General features: G+C 38.8%; 1 protein-coding gene and 1 long non-coding RNA gene across 9 annotated transcripts in view; one reads left to right on the top strand and one right to left on the bottom strand.

The window, feature by feature from the left end:
* The window catches only part of LOC148130029 (uncharacterized), a 33,109-nt gene extending 29,362 nt beyond the window's left edge, over positions 1-3,747 (bottom strand). For all 3 annotated transcript variants that reach the window (XR_015750354.1, XR_015750353.1, XR_015750355.1), the window contains exon 1: positions 3,598-3,747. This is a non-coding gene — a long non-coding RNA (uncharacterized LOC148130029). The remainder of the gene's footprint in view (positions 1-3,597) is intronic.
* Positions 3,748-3,815: 68 nt separating this feature from the next.
* Positions 3,816-23,030, top strand: ERLIN2 (ER lipid raft associated 2). Of its 6 annotated transcripts, XM_087969977.1 has the most exons (13): positions 3,816-3,971; positions 4,471-4,543; positions 6,526-6,647; positions 7,287-7,368; positions 9,168-9,214; positions 10,892-10,953; positions 11,243-11,368; positions 12,465-12,538; positions 13,170-13,228; positions 13,934-14,025; positions 16,701-16,790; positions 19,910-19,989; positions 21,839-23,030. In XM_087969977.1, exons 3-13 carry the CDS (start codon positions 6,541-6,543, stop codon positions 22,025-22,027), a joined length of 1,008 nt encoding a protein of 335 aa, XP_087826103.1. In that variant the 5' UTR covers positions 3,816-3,971; positions 4,471-4,543; positions 6,526-6,540; the 3' UTR covers positions 22,028-23,030. The 6 variants fall into 6 exon arrangements, with proteins under 6 accessions (XP_087826103.1, XP_026527133.1, XP_087826104.1 ...); XM_026671348.2 differs by lacking the exon at positions 4,471-4,543 and having other exon boundaries at positions 3,816-3,856; XM_087969978.1 differs by lacking the exon at positions 4,471-4,543.
* The last annotated feature ends 1,742 nt before the right edge of the window (positions 23,031-24,772 follow it).

Genomic DNA, 24,772 nt, shown 5'->3' with positions numbered 1-24,772 from the left:
TTGAGGCAAAGTTACTGGAAGGAAGACATGAGGCACTTCTAATCTTCGCTAATAGCTGTGCCTAATAATTATTTGATATGTTGTTTGTAAAGCGCCTCAAAGATGAGCACGCTTTATGGGAGGCCTGATTTTTTGCACATAGGCATGCAAACTAGGATCAAGTGAAGCTGAAAGGAAATTATTGACAGGAAGGGAAGAGGGCTTTTTTTAATCTGCTTTAATTTATTTTATTCTTTCCACATCCCAACATCTTTAAAAAAAATGACTTAAGGGGATTTTGAGAAAAAGTTGATGAGTCAGTGGCAGCTTTCTTTCAAATAAAAAAGAACCCGGCTCCTACAGCATTTCATATCACTTTGAAATAAAGATGACCTTTTTGTTGCATATACACGCATATTCATGCATATTAGTACTCATTATGAACATGGCTGCCCTGATGTGCAAACTGGCTTCCTCATTTGAGAGATTTTGATGCTTTTATATATACCAGGTAAGTGCTAAACTTGCATGCCACGTCAAACATAAAATTTTATTTAAATGTAATTTCAATTCTACTGTTTTTGCATACTTGACTGTCTTCAGTTCCGGATACCACAGTGAAAGTGCGATCTGATAAAACTATGTCATGCATCATGCCAAGCTATCGTGTGTTTAGCTTGGGCCCAGCATGTTATATGAATCCAGCCAGTATCAGCTCTTCAACAAACCCCAACTAAGGAAATAATGATTTAGTGAATTGTGGGAAGAACAGTGAGATGGGAGAAAGAGATGCTGCTAAGAGCAGGGGTCGCCAACCTTTTGGACCTCAGGGACCACCAAACTCATAATTTTAGATCCCAGGGACCATTAACCGGTTCTGTGGGTGTAGCCGAATTTGTGGGTGTGGCTTGGTGGTCGTGTGACTGGCTGGGCATGGCTTGTATGTAAATATTATAAATATTTATATAAATATTGATTTTTTTATAAAAAAAAGAGCAACTTTTACCCAAAATCAGGCAAAGCAGGCAAACTGAGTTGCTCACAGAATCACAGATTCATTCAGAGATCTATCTATCTGCCATTGGCTAGCTCAGTCTGTCACATAAAATTTGCTTGAAAGCAAATTCATAAAATTTGCTAGCAAGCAAACTCACAATATTAACTCACAACACACCATGCATGTAAATATTGAATTTTTTATTTTTATTTTAAAAAACATTTAAAAACATTTACCCAAAATTAGGCAAAGCAGGCAGATTGAGTTGCTCACAGAATCATTCAGTGATCTATCTATCTGCCATCGGCTAGCTCAGTCTCTCAAATTTGCTTGCCGTGAGTCTGCACTGAATTTGCTTGCAAGCAAACCTTCAGTCCTAAGGGAGGTTCGGCTGTGCTGAGTCGAAGATCTAAAGACTAGCTAGAAAGCAAGAAATCCAACCATTTCCTGCTTCCTAGTTAATCTAAATCTCCTGGCACAGCAGAACACCTGATGGTCGGAAAAAGGAAAAATAGCAATTTAGCAGGCAAGTTTACCGGGTAAGGAGTGAGTGGGTGGGGAGGGTTCCTGAGGGCCATGTGGGCTGAGCAGCCTTGTGTTTCTGTATAGCCTGGATTAATTGCTTTGTGGGGGTGCTCTGGGGGTGAGATTTCTCTGCGGCCCACCAAAATTTTCTCATGGCCCACCAGTTGGCAACCGCTGGCTTAGAGAACAGTGAGATAACTGGGGGAGCCCACAGCTGCGTAACAGGCAAAGAAAGAAACTGAGAAGGGATCCCTGCCTAACATATCAGGCTGCAGAAAGAGATGGTGGCAGTTTTGTACTTTCAGACTCACAAGATTCTGTTAATATAACCTCACAATAAGATAGATCTGTTTCCTGTCTGGTCTACCTGACAAGTGAGGAATAAAGAAATCTCCATCACATAAGCTTCTCACTGCCCCTATGAAGGGACAGTGACATAAGTTTTCATTTTTGCCAAGAGTGAATCTAACTGGATTTGGCCAGGTTACAAAAAGAAATATAACAACGTTCATGTAACTATAGCAGTTTCTTACGTTTCTTCCATGGCCAAGCTGTGCTGATGATGATTCCTTAACCTTCTGATGCATTTACCATTCTACCCAGTTACATCTTGATATTGTTAACTATAGATACACAGATGGAATCTGATTTACTGTCACCAGTGTCCATTCCAGACATGAGGCCAGTTTTCTTCTTCAAAAACCTTGTTTGTTTTCTCTGTTGCAGGAATGCATTTTGCCTCAGCTCACAGCAATTTCCTAGTTTACTGCTATTAAAGGAAGGGCTGAGCCAAATTCTGATTTATGAAACACCTGCTAAATTCATTAAAAACCTTAAAAGATTTAGTGCATTTTATCAAGGCTTTAAATCTAGGCAAGTGTTTAAAAACTTAATGCTTTGTATATTTCATCCAAAACACCCTTTTAATGTTTGGCTTGGAGCTAAACATTTGGATGGATAAATACTGTATTGCTGATATTTCATTACTTGGTTTTATAAGTTGGCACAGAATTCTTTGGACAGGTTTGTTCTATACATATACATAGTGATTGTTATAAAGCGGAGATGAAATTATTCTCCTTTGATGATATTTTAGATGAGTTTTCTCTTTATGCTTCTGGATAGTCTTTTCAGAAGTTACAATAATTTGGAGAATCAGATTTATAGAACTGGGAATAATACAAGAGCTTATGCATTTTTCTTACATACTTTAGTGGTTTTAATTTGGTGAAGTAAGCTTAGCAAACTTCTTAAATCTCAAAAGCAGTTAACAGTTTGTTGATTTTGAAACCACTACAAACTATAATGGCTGCTAATCTACACACCAAAGGTAAAGTTCTAATGAAAGGGAATTTCTTTTTTCACAAAATCAAATCAGGACTGAAAATAAGAAATACCCATTCCAGATGTTTCTAACTGTGTCATCTGGAGTGCTAAGTGTTGCAATTCAGTAACATCTGCAAATAGTCATGCTTTGGTTAATTTATTATAAAAAATATTTTTAAGTTATTGACTATCAACCTGATTAAATCTTAATTATCTTATTCATACATGTTCAAATGAAACCAGCTAATTATAACCAGTATAACTAAGTTATACTGAGGATATCAACACTGGCTGGATTTATACAATTCAGAAAGTATAATTTAAAAATAACAATGACACAGTAAGGTAAAAACGAACCAGACCATTTTGTGCATTGGGTGTCCAAGTCCTGTTGTTTGTAAATAATGGTTAATGGCTTAATCTGGGGTATGAACTCAACGATTATTCGACAGCAACACCGCATATGATGCAAAACCATACCAAGCCATTTGACTAAACCACGATGTCATGATTTGCTACTGTCTTCATGCAACGTACGAGGCCAGCCTATATCATGTAATATTTCTCTCTTGCTACGAAATCGCTGAACGTCTTAAACCGAACGGGCTGCCAACTCAAATAGGGAAGCAAGCCCATTGTGACCCATGTAGGCCCCACGTTTCGAATCATAACTTCCACCCTTGTCCCAGAAGAGGCTGAAGGCAGCCACCGTCTAAGAAACGCGTCTCCGCATCGTTGCCTGTCCACTCAGTTGAACGCGCGTTCCTTACTTCAAATGGCGGCTCGGTACACCATTCCGACGTTACGGGTAACACGCATAAGAAGGCACTAGACGAGTCTCTGGCGAAGAAGCGGTTCCAAGAGCTCTGGCGCCCTCTGTCGGAGAGAAGAAGGCAGCAACGGCCATACTTCAGGGGGGCGGGGCGAATGTCCAACAGGTTCTGGCGGCGGTGGCGCAGGGAGGTGACGTCAGGCGCGCGACTGATCCGGAAGCCAGGGCAGCCATAGCAGCAGGAGGCGCGGGCGGCTGTAAGTGTGCCGGGGCTGTGAAGCGCGGCAGTCTTTCTCTGCTTGGCCGCGCCTCGCTTCCTCTCCTCCCTCTCGGCGGTGCTTCCCGGCCGGGCTCCGCGTCTTCTTTCCGGCTGTAGGGAGTCTCTCGTTACTATCTCTATCTCCCTCGCCCCCCAACCGGGTGCTCTCTCTAGGCCGCCTCCTCGCTTCTCTCGCCCCTTTTAGATGGCCCGGAGAGCCTCCCATTTCTTTCATTGGGGAGAAATAAGAATGAGGATTATTTTTATTTATGCTCCATTGAAAGCATTGGCCGCCCAACTTCAGTGAACTCTGGGCAGCGCACAATAGTAGGGGGAAAATAATAATAACATCCCAGTTTTCAGCTGCAAATTTTGTCCTCCGCTTATGGCACAGCCAGGTCCTTCCATTTCCAGTCGTCTTTCCCCAATCTGGGCCTTCCAGGGGTGTTGGGGGAAAAAAAAAAAAACCTCTTACAGAAACTTCCAGGTAGCCTTTTTGGACTCCCAGTGGAAAAGTCTGTTGCAACAATTCTTTACTGCAACAATTTCGACAGCGTTTTCCTCTATTGTTATGTGGCTCTTCTCTCATTATGTCCTGTTTGTTCTCTGAAGAGCTCGAGAGGGTCTTTCTTTGGGAATTTCCCCACAACAATCCTGCGAGATTCATTGGAATGAGAATGGTTGGGTGAGAGTAACTGAGCTCCATGGTTACTGAGAGCTTAAGTCTTGGTGCTTGCAGATGCATGCATCAAAAGGAACTCTTGTATTTTTTTTTTTTAATATGTTTTTCAACAGATATGCTCCAATACAATCCCGTCTTTGAAATCCAAAGAAAATGAGGGTTTGGGAAGGAGCTCAGAGAAGCTTGAAAGGATGAAACAGTTGTCTTTCTAAAGCAGGAGTGTCCAATCTTGGCAACTTTAAGACACGTTGCCTGGGGAATTCTAGGAATTGAAGTCCACAAGTCTTAAAGTTGCCAAGGTTGGACATTGCTATTCTAAAGGACTAGGTAAGGTGGGAAAAATAGAAATTCATTTACAGATAAAGGTGCCAGGTGAACTTTTTTAAAAAATCATTAACAAGTTTGTCTGGAGATTAGGCTAATATGCTTGACTTCACTAGGCCAGGACTTGTTGAACAAGTTACAATTGGTTCAGTTGATAAGTAATCAAGCTTAGTTCATGCATATAATTGCCATTATTTAGCAGTCACAGTTCATTGTCAACAAATTTTGAGCTTTATGAGTTTTGCAGCTTAGCTCATTCTCTTCTATTGGAATTTTATTCATAAAGCTGGTGGGCATTTCTTCTTCAATTGTAGTGAAAATTTTGAATTGGGTAATAAGGGGTATATCTTTGCTATAGCTGCAGCTCACAGAAACTGATTGCTTAATGTATGTTTCCTGCTATTTGGATATACCACAAATCATAGGCGTACTTGCAGATTAATCTCTTCTTGGTTGTCTAAAGAGGTATTTGGCAAGCTGAGAGAAGCATAAGCTACAAGAATTGAAAAGACACTTTTAAGTTCTTCCTGCTTGGTTTCCTTATCACTAGCAGTGGTTGAAAATTCAAAGAACTGGCAACTTGGGCACTTCTGTGAGTCAGTCAGAAGGCTTCTGGAGATTTTTAATGAGAGTCAAGCAGTAGCATTTAAAGATTGTTTGCTCTGCAACCTGCTAATTTTTTTTTAACACAACACAACATCACAAAGTAGTATCTGTCAGAATTTGGGTCATACTGATAAGAAAAATGCAGGCACAGTCAGAAAGTTCTGTGCAAAATGAATCTTAGAACTGAATAGGATGATGGGATAATTTAGTCCAGTTCTCTGATTCATCAGGATAAACCAGAAGTATTCTTGCCTCTAACCTAGTGCTGCCCAGAAATTGGGAATTCTGGGAATTGCAAATCAATATATTTAATTAGAATCAAGTTGTTGAGGCTTAAACATCCGTTTTATAATAATTTCTGCTTTGATATCAAAAGGGAGGACCTATCACTTGCAGTAGTCTATTCTACAGTTGGAAATTTTTTACGCTTATAGACTTTAGCCAAGCTCTTGTTTCCACATTGTGATTCTAGTCCTGCCTTTAGAGACACTTAATTTCTGCATGAAGAATATGCCAACAGCCACAGACCCTACATTGCAAAAGTTACAAACAGCAGCCCAATTTTTACAGTTATCTTCTGATCACATTTTTTATTTCACATGAATGCTGAAGTTGACAAAACATTAAAGAATTGATTGTGTGAAATTGATTCCTGTTACCAGGAAGACTGAAAGTTTGCTCCTGCCACCCTAAAAAGCAGCTGAGGTTTGTAGGATGTCAAGTATTTTAATCAAAGTTAATAAGAAATATAGGTTAACATATCTTATAGCCATGACATGAAACAGTCTGAATATTCCCTGGCAGTAGGCTTGGTCATCAAATGCTATAAGTAAATATGTAACTGAATTTCCAGTTCTTTCAAAGAACAGTCGGCTTAGCTATTGATGGAAAAAGTATGCTGGGTCTGTGGACCTTGATCCAATCATGCAATTATTATCATGTGATACAATCATGTAAGGTTAACTATAACTTTAGACAGTCCCAAAGCAGAGAACCTGTGTCTTGCACAGATTCACATAAGTGCTTATCTTGCTCCTTTTTTTTGCTTTTCTCAGGTTACTTTCTCAGGGATGACTCAATTAGGTGCCATTGCAGCTTTGGCTGCTAGCTTAATGGCAGCTTCTCTTTTTTCTGCAATACACAAGATTGAAGAAGGGCATATTGGTGTTTACTACAGGTAAGGGGAGATACTTGGAAAGAGCTGTGCTTTCTTATATTGTTGCATGTGTGCTAAGAAATGTGGTTTGCAAAATTGAATAAATGACAAATGGATTTTTTCCTTCACTTCAACCTGGTGCCACGCATGACTTTCTTTAGGAGAGTGTTCTTTAAGTTGAATGCCATAGCTGTGAAAATCTGCTTCTCCAGGACCATTTGAGGAGTGTGTGCAAATGCATCTCATTCTGAATATGCTTGCTGAGATTGCCTGTACATGTTTCAAAATAGTACCTCCAGAGTGGTTAGCTTGGGACACTTGTGGTCTTTTGGCACTGGAGAAGACCCCCCTCCTTTCATAAATAACTTGAGTATTTAGGTTGAAAAATTGGGCTTTGAACCTGAGGTTGTTGCAAGCTCCGTGTAATTGTATTTATGGTGAGCTGTCCAGAGATCTTCAGTTTGTAGATGCTATACAAATGTTGTAAATAAAGTTCTGATAAAAGGACACAGGCAAAATGTGATGGTGAGAAAGCAAGCTTTGCATTTGTTAATGTACTACATAATCTGGAATTGGTTGGTGGGAATGTCAAAAGGCTAAAATTGCTGATCAGAGAATCAGAGCATTATCTGTTTAAATATATACCTTTCTCCCCTACAGAGGAGGAGCACTTCTGACATCTACAAGTGGACCTGGTTTCCATCTAATGCTCCCTTTCATAACTTCCTATAAATCAGTACAGGTATCTTGTCTTTATATATAATTGTCTTATGGGGGAGAAGCACAGAGATCTCTTACTGACTGTGCCAGAGTAGTTTTGAATGCTGTCTTAGAATAGACATTTCTTGGTAGATTCTAATTTATGGTCTCAACAATATGAGGTGTAATTTCAGTCCAATATATATATATATATTTTATATAGCTCAATATTCATAATTGTTGTATATTTTGATGCTCTTAAATGCATCTTGGGGCAATTTTGTTAATATATAACTCTAATGCTCTTTGTGTATCTTGGGTGCAAGGCTGAGGAACTGCTTTGTTAAGTGGTTCATTATGTAATAACTGTTGTGAAAGGAACTAAAGAAGCTTGCCACACCCTATAGTTCAGAGTCCAGGTTTTCTGTTACAAGTTGTTTGGGTAAGGAAAATAATGTGGGAAATGCTTGAGGAGGTTAAAAGTAGAATAAAAATGGAATGTGACATGAAGAAGAATTGTGCCCATTCTTAAATTTGTAATGTAACCTTTTATTCTTGGATCTCAATTCTCCATGATAATCATAGCTTAGTCTGAAACTGTGACTGATCCTAGCTTGTCTCCAGAGGAAAATTAGAATGAGTACAGTTTTGGTTTCCATGACCAGGAATTATAGTTTGCAATAACCATCATTCATATAGTGTAGCAAGCTATAAACTCCACATTATTTAGTAATCAAATTTATATAGCCATCCATCTCACAAGATGTTACTCTGGGTAGTTTACAATAATATAATAATACATAATACATATAAATCAGACAAGATGTATACAAGCTTGTGACACAAATATTATTTACATACCCCAATTTGTTTAATTGTTACATCCAGTAGAAAAACTGGTTTCATGTGTATGGAACATTGTTATTTGGCAATAAGGTTTATTTATTTTTCTTATTATCTACTTCCCAAATTGACATAGATCTTAACTGCCCTTTATTATTTTATTGTCCTGTAATATGTATATTTTTTCCATTATGTTTTATTAAGCATTTTACCTCTGTAAATTTTGATAATGAGCCTATGCAAAGTTCTTGTAAAGTTACTCATACAATTGCAGATCTGCAAACAAAGTTGTTCTTTGCATGTGCCACATTTTTCTGACTCCTTCACATTCTTTCCTTTTGTCTTATCTGAATGGACCTTAAACCTGTTTTCAAACAAATCTTTTCACTTTTTCACAATAAGGGTAAGAAATTTTCTTCAAGACCTTCTCTCAATCAGCATGTTGAATATATTTGTCTTGAACTATTGTTGAGCAACTTTTGGAATGGCCAGTCTGTTTCTGGCTCAGATAGGTTGCAGAGAAGATGGGGCTAAGATAATCAGGTAGTGCTAGATGTAGACAGACGGATGACATTTACCTGAGTAGGGCCAAAGAGACTGACCAATGCTATGCAAGCTATTCTGCAAAGATGGGTAACTCCAGGACCACTTTTTACAGCCCATGGAGCTCTGCACTCCCCAAAATTATTTTTCTGCTCTGCTTGGACCAAAAACATCATTTGGCACCAGGAAATAAAAAGTTGTAGTACAATAATTTAAAAATCCTCCAAGTCAGGGAGAAAAGTAAAATATGAAGCTTTTCACAGTTGTGATCTCCTTTATGCAACATTACCTTGTTTCCTGCAGCTGTTTATCCCTCCCAAAAGATTATGTGAGTGTCGGCTGCCAAATTTTGTTTATTTCCCATCCCAGAGAAAAGTTTGTTTTTCTTGTTGCAGAAGTGAAATTCAGCTTAAGGAAAGCAGTTCCTTAGTAGTCCTCTTTCTTTCTACTTTCTAGACCACCTTACAAACAGATGAAGTAAAGAATGTTCCATGTGGCACAAGGTGAGGTTGAACCCCTATCTATGAATCTGCCATTTCTTAGCCTTTATCTTCTCCACAGGTGGATGGAGTTTTTCACATACATAAATCTAGAATTTGTTTTGTAACTTTGATTAGTGCTTCCCTCCTGTGTATAGATGTGTCAGAAAATATGGTGCTGTTATTTTTCCTGTTTTCAGATAAGATGACATAAATAGGAAATGGAATCATCTCGTATCTATGATACTGTATTTGGCTTTCCATAACTACCAGTTTGGTGTAGTGATCAAGTCACCAGGCTAGAAACCAGGAAATCATGAGTTCTAGTCCTGCCTTAGACATGAAAACCAGCTGGATGACTTTAGGCCAGTCAATCTCTCTCAGCCAAAGTCACATCACAAGGTGGTTGTGGAGAAAATAGGAGGAGGAAGGAGTATTAGCCACATTCACTGCCTTAAGTTATTTATAAAAATGATAAAGGCAAGATAAAAATAATAATACCACAGCCCAGGAGTCTGTTTTTAAAGATGGCATAAAAATGCAAGTAGGTTTGTCGGTCTTGAAACCTGGAGCTAAGATGTTTGGCATTCAAAGCTGCAATTACTTTGCTAAGAAAAACCTCAAGTTATGTAGCTTGGCTAATTAATATAATCATTTCTTATGTTTCTATTTTCGATAGAAATTAGTAGCTCAGGGTTAAAATGAGGGGTCCTTGGTACTCTGAGCTTGCTTGTTTTCTTGCACAGACGTTTTGTTACCCAAATTAGGTAACATCATGAAATGTCTGCAAGAAATCCACCAATTTCTATTCTAATTTCACCCCTCATTTCTATATTTTTTCCATTTATGGAGCCCATGTGAGAAAATGCAAACTCTCCCCCTTTTCCAATCCTGATGTTGTAAGTGTTTGAGCAGGATTCTCATCCAGGCATCTTATTTCAATGCAATTTTTATTATTATTATGGCTTGTCACACAGTTAGCCAGATGTTCAGACTGGATTTGCCATTTTTATCCACCTGTCAAGTCCTTCCCCAGGATCTGAGTGGGATAGGCAGATGTTGATGTTTCATTGTGTTAGAGGTATGGTCACAGGATGTAAGCTGTTCCAAATAAAGCTGTCTTTTGCAATTGACTGATGGTGAATTTGTCAATGCCGCTGGTGTTCAAATGGTGCTCCAATTGTTTTGGGATTGCACCCAAGGCAATATTACTGTTAGTATTATCTTTGCTTTCTTTATTTTTCTCACTCAGATGGGAGGCCAGATTGCATTCTATAAATCCAAAGAATGCTCTGCTCTACCACTAGATGGCACTTTTTTCCTTTTACTTATCCACAGAGAAACCTCTTGCAGTAGTCTTAATAGGCACCAATGGATCTAAAATTGCTACTCTTTTTTTAACAAAAATCTGTTTGGGGGCAGGTAGAGTTCACTTTCTGAGCTACCTCTTGATACCTTATTCTTTCAATCAGAAGTCTGGTAGCACTTTTTTTTCCAACTAATGCATTTTATAAAAGGTGTCAGCTTACGTGAGAAGAACTTACGCCTTCTAATAAAAGGTGTTCATCGGAAAAAGGTGCTACCAAACTCCTGTTTTTTTTTAGATTAGCACAGCTTTCAACATCACTTCTCTTCCAAGTGACCCATCCCACCAGATGCTCACCTCTCCCCCCCCCACCCTTGATTTTTTTTTTCCTGCAGCGGAGGTGTGATGATCTATTTTGACAGAATTGAGGTTGTGAATTTCCTGATCCAAAGTGCAGGTGAGTTATTGCTGCCAACCTCTTTTTTGGAGCTGGATTTGGGATTGCATTTATTGTATTAGTTGGCTGCACCAATTGTGCTGGAAGGAATATATATTGTATGAACATTTTATACCAAGGAAATAAAATTTGGGTTTTTTAAAAAAATCACTCAGTTCCCAGGGTTCTTTGCTGCCTGGACAGAAGTACTGAGTTTTTCCTGTTTTCAAACCATGGCTGTAGTGATAACAATTGAGGTGCCATTTCTTGCCTGCACAATTTTTTAAGACCCCTTTTTCTTTCTCCCTAGTCTATGATATAGTAAAGAACTATACTGCAGACTATGATAAGGCTCTCATCTTCAACAAGATTCACCATGAGCTGAACCAGTTTTGCAGTGTTCACACACTTCAGGAAGTTTATATTGAATTGTTTGGTGAGTGTCTTTGGCATGACGTGCAGAACTCTTGAATTAAAATACCTTAGAGAACTGTTGGGGTTACCAATGTCTCTAGAATGAAAGGAATTTAAGGGTTAGGTTTGTGAATTTCCTTTCTCTTTCCCATAATTTGAGAGCATTTATGGATTTGCATATTGTTAAATCATTGAATCCACAGTAATAGATATTACTTTTCTAATATTAATGGCAGCATTGAAAAACCTGAAAGATCAGGTTAAAGACAGAAAATATATGTGGTTGCTAAGAACAGAGACCAATTTGATGATACAAAATCTATCAATCAAAAAATTAATGGTGCTTTTAGCTAGTCTCAGTGGAAGTAATTAAATGTTGCAATGTGTGATATATCATTTCCTTTGAACCCACAACTAGAGCATGATAGTACATTACATATTCTTCATTAATCTACCCTCATCTTGTTTCAGAAAGCAAATCAGTCAAATAGTGGTTTTGTAGTTTAAGTTTTCATAATCAGGAATTTTGGCAGATCTGCTTGATGAGGCAGGAGTGAAAATTTGCACCATTTTTTTACCTCTACAACTATTTAGCAGTACAGGAACATTGGAAAGTGTCACTGATTATATGACTGACTGAAGATTATATTCCTCTTACTTATCAGTGGCCCTGATATACTTAAAATATTTTTGAATTGTAAGTCCCAGTATTCCTCACTTAGTATTCCTCACCATAAATTCACAAGTTTATGGCTAATATTGCTGGAAGTTCAGCAAATTTTGAAAATCCATATATTTTCTGTGATCTTTGGCATAAAAGGGATTGGAATTGAAAGTGAGGCCTTCTGGTTCCAAAGGAACTACTGTCTCAATAACCTATAATTCCTTACAGAAAATAAATGCCTTGTCATCCATATTCTCTCCCATTTTTATTGCAACAATATTGTCTTGTCTTTGGTAAATGAGCAAGCAAGTGCAACTGCTTTTCTTCTCTTCATTCTTTCTGTTTACACATGAAAGTGTATCAGCAAAGAATCAACATTGCTGATGTGCTTGTTCACAATTTCTTGTTTCATGCTTGTTCACAATTTCTTGTTTCATGCTTTATCCCTTCTTAGATCAGATTGATGAAAACCTAAAACTGGCTCTCCAACAAGATCTGACAACTATGGCTCCAGGACTCATCATACAGGTAACAAAAAAATCGGGAGTATATTTCAAGAACAAAATTCTGGTGCAAAACTAGATAGAAAGATCAATGTTTTGGTTTCAGGATCCCTTTACATTCTAAAAATGATTGAGGGACCCCAAAGAGCTTTGGTTAATGCAGGGTATATCTAACAATATTTAGATATTAAAATGGAGAAAATTTAAAATACTACTGAAAGAGACTTTGAGAATCACTGGAATAGAGGAGAGGATTGCAAACTAATCTTAATGTTATCCCATTTGAAGTTCAGAGATTCTACCATTGTTGCAAACATGATGACAAAATATTGGTTCTAGGTTGGTTCTAGATTATAATCTTTTCTCCTAATGGGAGTGTTTCAAGATCTGGTCTAGGCAACTTCCATGATTAGTTTTATATGTCTGAATAGATTATAAGATTATAAAAAAAATTGGTGCTTATCTAAACAAGGAGTTATTGAAACCTCTTATAAGCTCTATCCAACTGATAACTAGTTTTTCCTTTGTTGCTTCAGTCTTGCTGGTTCCTATTCACAGATTCAGGATGCCTTTTGAACAATCAGCTCTGTGGTTCTTAATATTGTGGTCATTTTGAGAGTCTTTCCACATAATCCTCACTTTTTCTGTTCAATCAGGCAGTTCGAGTTACAAAGCCAAACATCCCAGAAACAATTCGGAGAAATTATGAGCTCATGTAAGTTTCTGCAGTCCTCTTCTTTATAGTCACTACATGTGTTTGTGCATACATTACACATACGCTATAGGACTATAAAGTTACAGTCATATGACATATGGAAAAAAAAACACTGCTCACCCAGTTTTATCTGCTAAGTATGTTAAGGACCCCGTTTCCTAACTGTACTGCTAATTAGCCAAGTATCTTGCCATTATGTATGTTTAATCTGAACTTTTTAGTGTTTTAAAATGTTTCAATTGCAATATCTTTTTTTTGAATTGTAACTCACCAAGAGTCATTGACTGAGATGGGCTACTATAGGAATGAATGATCGAATGATGGATCAGTTTGAGCTGTCTGTAGAATCTCTTATGCTTATTATTTGTGCATATAAGAGCTGTGGTGGTGCAGTGGTTAGAATGCAGTACTGCAGGCTATTTCTGACTGCCGTCTGCCAGCAGTTCTGCGGTTCAAGTCTCACTGACTCAAGGTTGACTCAGCCTTCCATCCTTCCGAGGTCGGTAAAATGAGGACCCAGATTGTTGGAGGCAATAAGCTGACTCTATAAACTTCTTAGAGAGGACTATAAAGCACTGTGGAGCGGTATATATAAGTGCTGTTCTATATATGTATGTATTTTAATCCGTTCAGAAACTTGAAGATGCCTTTTGTTATGGAAGTCATTTTAATCCTTTAGCTAAAGCCTGTCTTGATCTCCTCTAGGGAGAGTGAAAAGACAAAACTGTTGATTGCGGCTCAGAAGCAGAAAGTTGTGGAGAAAGAGGCTGAAACAGAACGCAAAAAGGCTCTCATTGGTTGGTGTGCAGTTCTTGCTGTCATGTATAAATATTCTTGTAGAATTATGCAGAACATAGAAGGTGGTATTTCTTGTTTTGTCTCTGTGAACTGCATTTTCCAAAAGAGTAGAGGGAGATCAAAAGCAGAGGTTAGGAAGTATACACTGTGCATATAACTATTTTTCTTAATTAAAGTTTTATTTGGGTTTTCACACACACAAAAAACATAATACAAGTAAAACATCTTTTTTGAAAATAGCATGGTCCCGGGTTACACTTCTTTATACAGACACAAACTCAGTTTCATGCTCATTTTTGTGCTCTATTCCATATCTTATTTCTATTTTGCATTTTCTATATAGTTTTTCCCCTCTTTTAATTTTCTCAATTTTATTTTGATTATCTCATCTCAATTCAAATCATTATATTTATACTTTTGTCTGCCCTGTTTCAATTTCGTATTATCTTTTCTCATTAAACAAATTTTCTCCTGTAGTTACTAATTTTATCCATTCAACTCTTATTTAAACTTCAATATATACCTTAAGGTTGTAACGTTCAATATAATACATAATACATAACTTCCAATCGAATTCTGCTTGGTACATTCTTATAATACACACTATATTCTTTTAAAAAGGATTATAAATATATGTAATTAAAACCCTCATTCCATTCCAGTTCAGTTCTATCATTAATACTCATTAAAGTCTTAACATCTTTAACATTTCTTTTCAATTAAATATCATACTTCCTTGAAGAGACATATAATCTCCATAATTAATTTTTCCCATATGTTTTATAAATCATTAGATATTCATTTTATTACATTTATTTATTGACAAACATTCCACTAAATTACGATAACTATTTTATCAAACATTTTAATCATACATTGTTTCATATTTTCTGAAATTATTTCTATTTCTAATATAACAATACTATCTTATGTATCTTTGCAGAATCCCTTTTTCAATTAGATTTTCACCCATTATCTCTAAATAGGCCCTATTTCTCTATATCTTGTTTCTCTCCTTTATAACTTTTACTTTCTTTCTTCCCTCTCTTCTTCTCCCTCCCCTTTTTACCCCCTTGTCTCTCTAGTTCTAATTCTCTCTTCTGCATTTCCCTCTTCTATTGCTTTCTGATTTTATACTTATTTTTCAATCTATTCTTTTTGGGGGTTGTTTTTCCCAGTCTTAAACTTTCCATTCTCTTTCCCCCACCTTTCCTTTTTTTCCCCCACCTAAGATTACTTGTTCATTAAAGATGGCTTCTTCTTTGTCCCAATCTTCTTGTTCTGCAGGCATTTCTTGTTGTTTCTCATAGTTCCAAATCTCCATTTCTAAGAACTGAAATACGAAGCCAAAAGAACCTCTCCCTTCTTGTCCATCTTCTTTGTACTTTTTAAGTTCCATTTTCAGTTCTTCTAAGAGTGGAGCCATTTTAAACACTTTTAAACAACCACCCAATTGATTTTAGTCATTCAAATGCAGTAACCAAGAATCCAGAGATCACCAAGTAATCCAAATACTCCCGAGCTATTTCTTCTTATTTCTTTTTTCACTTTCTCTTCCTGGGGTTTTACTATTTTGTTGCCATGTTTCAGTTAAAATGTATCTTTTAGAAGTCTTGTTGAGCTTTTACTGTGAGTTCTTTTTAATTCCAGGCAGTCTCCTCCCTTCCAGATCCTACCCTTTTATTCTTTTTCCCTCCTTTCCTGTTTTCAAAAGCTTTTAAGTATCCAGAAATCTTTATTATCCCTTTGACTTTTTATTTTCAGCATTAAATGCCTATTAATATCAAAGTGGATTTTTTTTCCAATTTCTTGCTTAAGTCTCTTAGCTGTCAGTATAGGAAAAGGGAAAAAAACCAAATCCCTTCCCTTTTCTCTCTCCTTTGTTGCTTAAAGATCTTCTTTGGGAACAGTATTATTTTTTTATAGTTTAAATTCCAGGGTACCTTATTTGTTGCTTTTGCTGTTTGACCCGGTCAACCAAAACTTTCTCTTCTTATCTTCCTCCTGCACATTCTTTTCCGGTCGAGTTCTTCTTTGTGGTGGCCATTTCTGACCACCGCTACAACCGCCTTCGGGAAAGAGAGTAATGGCCAGCTGAGGAGGAGAGATGCGGCTCTCCTCAACCCTGCAGGCAGTCTTCCCCCTTCTTCACCACCTCTACAGGGTGGCTTAGCCCCGAAACCAGCCGGCTCGGGGCGCTCCAGCGGCAAGCACGGATCGAAACCACGCAGAGTCGCGGTTTCGGTCTGTCGCCGAAGAAGCTCAAATGGCAACTGCATATAACAATTAAGGGAGTGTTTTTCCCACTGGATCTGAACCAAACTGGATATAAACTCAGAATTATTTTAGACTGCAAGCTGTGAATTCTCTGAGAGAATAAAAAATAATCAGTTTGTAAAATGATGGGGGGAACAAACAATTTCCTCTAGGGTAATTAACTTAATCAGAGATCATTAGATAAATCCTAATTTAAAATATGAGCCACCCTTGTGAAAAAGAGAGAGAAAAAAAAAACCTTCTGAAAAGGTGTACAAGTCATCATTTCTAAGCACCCTTGAGGGAAGCACCCACAGAGAGGCAGTGAATGAAGCCTGCCTGCTCCAGGAAATTGTGGCTTCATTGAACATCATTGCTGCCTCCTATAATAACTGGGTGTGTTTTCTCTCCTATGCAGAGGCAGAAAAAATTGCCCAGGTGGCTGAGATAACATACGGGCAGAAGGTGATGGAAAAAGAAACAGAGAAGAGAATATCTGAGATTGAAGGTAAGCAGCAGTGTCTTAGAGGTGTTTATCCTGTCTGAGGATTTCAACCACTATGTTCCATGTTTGAAGATCACCAGAAATCTAAGAAAGAGATAAATCCAGTTTACAGAGAGAACAAGGAAATTCCAAAAATCTTAATGATGTTAATGGAGATTATCTTGTTTTGGGTGAATCAATAGTGTCTATGGTGTAATTCTGTAGAAGCAGCATCTTGTGATTTACTTCTGTTTAACCACATTTGTCTGTTTTCAGCTTTAGGAGCATCTCCCCATTTCACTGAGGTTTGAAGAATCTTTTCCTTGCTTATTCCAGTTTTTATTTAAGCAATAAGGAGGTAAATCATAGAATCATGGAATGGGAAGGATAATATTTAGATTATTGAGTTTGAACCCCTGCTTAGTGCAAAAATCCAAATTAAAGCATTGGTTACAATTCAGCTTCACTTGAAAACTTCCAGCAAAGGCTACTCATTACTTTTAAATCCTCCTTGAACTGCCATTAAACCAAGAATCAGAAAATTGACTGTTACCATTACTTGTTACCATTAGGAAATTTCTCCTAACTTCCATTGAAGGAGTGTGCAGTAGGCAGGTTTGAGCAACAAATTGCATTGCACTTATGTCAGAGGCACCAGGCTGCTTCCGTGTTCAAAGGACTAGCCGGTGACATCATTGTTGCCCAGGGTATGCCCAGTTGAGAGCTGCTTTCATGTCCCTGTTAATGTGCCCAAGCAAAGTGGTACCTACCTACTTGATAATGCACACTTTTGAACTGGTAAGTCAGCAGGAGCTGGAGGAAATGATGGGAATTCACCCTATTCCATGTTAGCATTTGGGTCTCGAACATGGGCTTACTACTTGTCAACTCAGTGTCCTAACCATGCCACCATGCTATAAATGAGGCAGAATGAATCACCTACTCCTCCTCTCTGCAACAATTTATCTCGCTCCCCCAACCTGCAGACCTTAAAAACAATCCAAATATCTCTGAGCCTACCCCCTTTGTGCACAGGCTTTGAAATTAGTTGAAGTTACATGGGATTAGCATCTGGATCACAAGTTGCCTGGGTGATATCTCCACCAACTGGCATTGGCTCTTAAGGATTTTAAACCCAAGTTTTTCTCTACATCACAAGCCAGAACTGAACCTGGGCACTTTGCCTATAAAGCATGTGCTGTGCCACCAAGCAAAAGCCTTCAAGCTACCCTTGTAAGAAGGAGATGCTGACATAAGGATTTCCCATTTGTTGATCCTATTTTTGGAATAAGCTGCTGGTGCAGGGAAAAGGCTTCTCTGGCCTGCCTCTAAGCACCGGTTTGCTAAGCTAAGTTCATTATGAACCTTGTCAAGCAATGCAGCATGTCCCCAAGGAGCTAATTAGTGGTTTACAGATCAGCCGCATCTCACCAGGCAGGCCCTGGCAGAAGGCTAATAGCTTGCTTTTACATCGAGACGTGTTGCTGAGTGCCAGGCCTTTGAAATGATCCAGCTGTATCCTAAGCGAGTGAAAGAGAGGAGACAGGATGTTCAGCGTATCCTAAGTAGCAAACTTGGGGCTTTGTTCAGACTCGTGTAGTTGTTCTGGCAATTGGATACTGTGCTGTATACTTCTTGAATTGCACGCACTTTGGGCTGCTGACATTAGTGCATTGGTATATGAACTGACATGGAGATGTTAATGGATGGAAGTGTGTCAAAACCGCATGAGTATGGATTTCCCCATTGACTTTGCTTGTCAGGGGAGTTGCAAAAGGTGATCATATCACCTCAGGACATTGCAGCTGTCATAAACAAGAGCCAATTGCCAAACATCTGAATTCTGATCATGGGACCATGGGGATGCTGCAATGGTCCTAAGTGTGAAAAAGTCATGTCACTTTTTTCAGTACCATTGTCACATCGAATGGTCACTAAAACAAATGGTTGTAAGTCTAGTACTACCTGTATTGCTTTTATATAACAAAGCTTATGACTTTTTCACACTTGCAACCATTGCACCATCCCCACAGTCACATGATCAAAATTCAGATGCTTGGCAATTGACTCCTGGGGTCATGTGATCACCTTTTGGGACCTTCTGACAAGCAAAGTCAACAGAGAAGCCAGATTCATTTAACAACCGTGTTACTAACTTAACAGATGCAGTGATTCACTTAATAACTGTGGCAAGAAAATTCATAAAATGGGGCAAAACTCACTTAACTGTCTTGCTTAGCAACAGAAATTTGAGGCTTAATTGTGGTCATATTTAGCGGTTACTTTATGAATTGGCTTTCTAAACTTGGAAATTCTTTCTCTTAGAATAATAGCTTTGCTAACTATCAAAACACTAATATTTTATTAGTTTGTTTTCGTGGCGGGTAGAAGATTATGCAATAGATTATGTTTCTGCTGAACACAAACATTTCAGGGGAAGTGGAGGGTGACATGTGCTTGTCAGCGTAGGCGGAATCATAATTCTTTGTACTTTTCTATCAGTACTGTCTTTCAGCTGTGCGCTTTATAGGGAATTGATTTCATATCTCCCAGATCTAATTTCAACCATCTCTACCTCACTGACTTGTGGGTGTGTGGCAGAAGAGTTTTGCTCAATAACTAGAACAGTCTAAATTATATCTGTTCCACTTGATTCTGAAAAGTATCTGATTTACCAGTAGGTTTCACACAGAAAAGTTTGAGTTTTTAACTGGAGCATGTTCCTTCTTGTTCAGATTTCTTTTTGTCACTTACCATAAGCTGAGTGGAAGAGGTTTTGAGCATGCTAGGGTGATGCTTTATTTTAGCATTGCCTAACCTAGTGCCCTTCATACTACACAAAGTCTACTGGCTATGTTGATGCTCAGAATGCCTGCACGATATCAGGTTAAGGGAAACTGCTCTGCTTCATTTCCTCCTCCAGATTGTTCTCTTAATGATTGGCTGTATTCTTTTCCTTGTTGTTCTGATCAAGATTAAGAGAAAAAATGACTTCAGATGGAAAGTATTTGACCAATTCTGAAGATAGAAATCAGCATTTCTTCTAGAAAATGCCTGCCTCTTTTAATTTTCAAATTTTCAGGATCACTTGAGGCTTCTCTGCATTTGGAAGTCTTATTCATCCACCTCCCCTCTTTTTGCAGATTTTGCATACCTTGCCAGAGAAAAAGCGAAGGCGGATGCTGAATGTTACACAGCTATGAAGATAGCAGAAGCCAACAAGGTGAGAGATTCCACTGTGCTTCCATGGCCTGGAGCTCAGTTTATTGATGCAACAACTGCGAGTTGTAACTTGTTTTGATCTTTGTTCTCACTGCAATTGTCCCCTTGTCTGAGATTCTCCATCCTCAGGTTGTTGATGGAATCTGTGTGACTCCAAAAATCTTATTGATTTAAAAAGTTGTTCTTGATTATTGCTAACCATTGATTTTTTTAGTTATTTATTTATGAACCAGTTTGTGGCTGGCAAATTATGCTAGGTTTTTCCTCTTCCTCTTGGACACAGACTGTTCTGACCCAAACCCTTTTCCAATAAAACAAACATGAACCAAAGGGAACAGAAACCTTTTAATGATTCTTACGACTCCCCGGTTAAAAGGCTGCTGCAAACTAATTAACTTTGATAAACACAAGCCTTGCCAAAACTCTGCGAAGCTGCCAAGAATAACAGATAAGAAATATTTTACAACACAAGAGTCTTCAAATACCAACTTAAGATACTGCAATGTCCATGAGGCTGGAGTTTCAAAACGTTTTTGCTTCCTACAAAGAACGTCTAATTCACAGGTGGCTTTTATCTTCTTGAAGGAGGGGCCATTACCTTGCAGCCTTACTCCCAAGTCACCCGTACTGCTGCAGCTGCTCTTTCCTATGAGCAGCCCTGCGCGCACGTGCACTTGGCACAGACTCCTCAGGAACCTCCTCAGCGCTGCTGCCAGCCCCCCCAATCTCTGAAGGCAGCAGTCCACTCCCTAATGGTCCTGGCCCCTCATCTGAGTCCTCGCTCTCCTCAACGGTCTAACCACAACATAGAAGTAGATGTTTCTCTCATGTGATCCCTACATCATAGTTATAGTCGCAGCACTGAGATATTATAAGAAACATAGGAGAAGATAACGTATGTTCCGGAGTATAAGATGCTCCAAAGTATAAGATGCACCTGGCTTTTGGGGAGGACCCCCCTCCAAAAAAAAATCTGCCTCTGTCTCCCAGCAATTTGCCTCCTTGCAGCAAACAGCAAACAGCTTGTTTCAGCTTCAGCACAGCCTGATTAGCACAAGCAGCTGATTGTTGGTTGGATCAGCCTCCCGACGATCAGCTGTTTCAGGCTGCAGGGATTGCCATTGCCTATTGCCGCCTCCGCACGCCCCATTTTTGGCCTCTGCAGCCCGTTTTTGGCCTCCGTGTGCCCCCAGCAGGTGGGCAGGGCTTCAGCAACATTTGCTGTATAAAATGCACAGACATTTCCACCCACTTTTTACACACCAAAAAATATGGTATTTACACAACATGCTAAATCCCAAATGTAGATTGGTAGTATGTTTCTCCCATGTACATATTGTTGATTCATTTGTGTCAGAAGCATCACAGTGAAAATAAGGCAGACTATATGATATAAAATATTAAATATACAACATTAAAATATATACAAAAACTAGCCCCAAAACTAGCAACAGTGATTGTGCTCTGTCGTGCTGCCATGAGATCCAGATTGGGACACAAAAGGCAGATATATATAGGGTTGTTGTCTGTACGTCATCATAATCGCAAAGAGCAGAAGCCACTGGATAACCATTTGTTCAGAATGTCTCTGGATATTGTGCTATATTCAAACAAGCTGTTATTGTGGCTGAATGCAGTAGCCTATTTGTATAACACAGTAAGGTAGTGGCTGAATCAATTAACAAGCCTCATTTTAGCTTTATCTTGCATATTTATTTTGCTCTACTTTTGTATTTTCGAAGTATTATAAGCCACAAGATTGATAATTTAATCCAAAGCCTGAGCAGAAGTCTTGAAAACTCTTTTTCATAACTGGACTGTGGGTGCGCTCTCTTTCTCTCTCCTTGCAGCTAAAACTGACCCCGGAATACTTGCAGTTAATGAAATACAAAGCGATTGCCTCTAACAGCAAAATCTACTTCGGCAAAGATATACCCAACATGTTTATGGATCACGCTGGGACTCCCACTAAGTTTTCTGAAGGGCAGGCAGAGGAGCTAAAAGATGAAAGTTGGCTGGAAGCAGGGGAAGATTTGTGAAGTCATGAGCAGCCAGAAGGACAGCACAATCCTTGTCTGAATCCATCCGAACTGGCATTTGGCTATTTGATGTGTGGTTTCTACCTTCCAGAATGTGATGAAGCACTGAACCTACTAGGCCAGAAAGAAGAACACCCTCTGTTCTGTAAAGACAGCCTGAAGAAGCACTGCAACTCAGTCTTCTGACTTCATCTTTCTTAGCAGTCAAGATATGCTGCCTTATTGATCTTTGTGCCGATTGAGGGAGCAACAGTGAATCATGGTAAAAGAAGAGGCAGCGTGCCCATGATTGACTCTGCCTCCACTTCAATAAGATGAAGCATGCTCAATTTTATTTTTGGAGCCAGAGAAGTCTTTTCATGTGAGAAACCCAACTATCCCCTTATACTTGTACATATACTACAGGTCAAGTCCACCACATAGGAATTTTCGGGGGAGAGAGAGAATTGAAAAAAGAACTCGCTCCCTCTTTTGGTAATGGCAAATTAGTCTTGATATAGCCCAACCTTATTCCTTCTAGAAGTTTTGGGACTTCCAACTCCCCGTAATGTAAGTTGTTGGAGTAACTGGGAAGTCCATGAGTTACAGTCCCAACCCTTCTGAAGGGATAAGGTTCAGTAGGCTGTTTGTTTTTTTTTTGGACTTTATGTGGATGAGCAGATCATCTCTGCATGCTGAATTATTTGCATTCATGAGCATCGTCTCCAGTAATTGGATTTTACTAGTCATCAGTTGCAGCCTATTCCTTCAAAAATAAAGGTGCTAATTTTGAATTTTTTAAACAAGAAGTACACACACTACAGATTAAAAGCCTTGGAATAGAAACATGGAGCATTAAACATTAACTAAAGATATGTCAGTTGGTGCTTATTTCAAGATCTGCAGAGCACATCTAGACCGTATGTCCACCTTCCTACCCTGTAGAAATTGGTTGGGACACTATGGGACAAATGTCAGATGAAATGGTTCTTTTGTCCTTACATTAAATGGAGAAGTGCTTGTCCTCTGTCTGGAAGTTCTTCTATAATATGCAGCTCATAGCAGGAATCCATAGAGAAGCATAACTTGATTCTGGTTTTCAGCTCATGGTCTGGAATGAACCTGCGTAACTACTGATTTAAAATCTTAACACAGTCTTCTAGCCATGTCATGGTTGTTCACTAGGTAATTGGCAGCCTATTTGTAGAACCCAGATCTGACTGATCAAGACTCATCATAGAGGGCTGCATTTTGGCTTGGGTAATCTCCAATGGTGCAACATCGGGGTCTCTCCTATTCCACTGCTTTATGGATAAAGTAGACACATTCAGCATTTCTATATTCTAGAAGGCTGCCCTTTGAAGTGATCCACAAGTAGGTGAAATAATTTGGGAACTGATTTTTAACACCATTTTTTTTCTGAGGACAGCCCGGCAAGCAGGAATCCAAAACACCAAGCTGTATCCAAATCCCTCCTTCAGCAACCAATGATGTCTCAGATGGTGCCCTTAGTGACTCTGTAAATCCCATGCTGCTTTTTCCATTTGGTGTGTATCTTTCCATTAAGAATGGGGAGGTGGGGGTTGCATGTGGTCCGAGAAATGGCTTGCTCCAAAAAACAGATTGAGAGAACTTTCTGTTCCCCCGAAACAGGACTTTTTCATTCTTCGTGTTGGCCTGTGCTATTTATTTTGCATAGGCTAGTGTTTCTCAGCCTAACCAACTTTAAGAAGTGTGGATTTCAACATTCTAAATTCCTAGCCAGCCATGATGGTTGGTTGAAGAATTCTGGGAGTTGGAAGTCCACATGTGTTAAAGTTGTAAAGGTTGAGACACAGTGATGTAGACTAACTGGGCAGCCCGCCAAAATTTTCAGTTCTAACCCCAAGATTCTTGTATTTCTAGGGCTGAAATCCTATTTGTAATCCAAACAGTCTGTAACAAAAGCCTTTTTTTCTCCTTGAAGTAGGGGAACCTTTTTTTAAAAAAATCACTAATCAGCATTTGCGAGTTGAATAGCTGGTATATCAGTAGCATATATTTTCCTGCTTTTAAGCTGCAGCAAGTAGGACTATAATGTCTTGTAACTGGCAGAACCAGGAACCCCGGATCTCTTAGGTGATGATACTCAAAAGACTCATCTAAGTCTAATCGGTGCCTCCCACTATAAGATCAGTGCCCAGTAGCCACAAGGCCTGAATAAGCCCTCTTGCTAAATCATCTTTTGTGTCTGTTCCATGTGTTAAGAATGCAAGCTTTCCTAGGTCCTTTTTAAAGTATGCTTTGCCTATGCTGGACAAAGACCAAGTAGAAAAACTTTCTGTTCACTTCTTGTTCTCTTTCCTTTTCTAATTTTTTTCAAACAACTTGGTCAATTTTCAGTTGTCATCAAGTGAGGTGTCCTGCACCTTTCTTGGAATATGCCAGTGAAAAATCCCTCTTCAGTTTTGTTCCATCATCTAATTGAGAAAGGTGATCTTTTTGTCCTGCTGGTTTTTAATCTTCATGGGAGATTTCTGTCAGTCTGATTATAGTCCTTGCTCTTGAAGTGTGACTTTGGGAGAGGGGTGTTTCCACATTAACATTTCTCAATGTGCAAGAGGGATTGAAGCAAGCCTCTCTATAAAATGGGGACTACGATTCGGAATTTGTAGCCTGCAAACTAAATAAAGGGAATCTCAAGTGCTTTGCCACATGTGCCTTAAATTTCAAATGAGCTTTTCCTTAGCCCAGGGGTGTCCAACCATGGCAACATTAAGACTATGC

The sequence above is a fragment of the Notechis scutatus genome, chromosome 7 (assembly GCF_049901735.1).
Source record: "Notechis scutatus isolate UNSWTSFEM ecotype Mainland chromosome 7, rNotScu1.2, whole genome shotgun sequence".
Classification (NCBI taxonomy): Eukaryota; Metazoa; Chordata; class Lepidosauria; order Squamata; family Elapidae; genus Notechis; species Notechis scutatus.
This window is presented reverse-complemented; position numbering and strand designations above follow the sequence as displayed.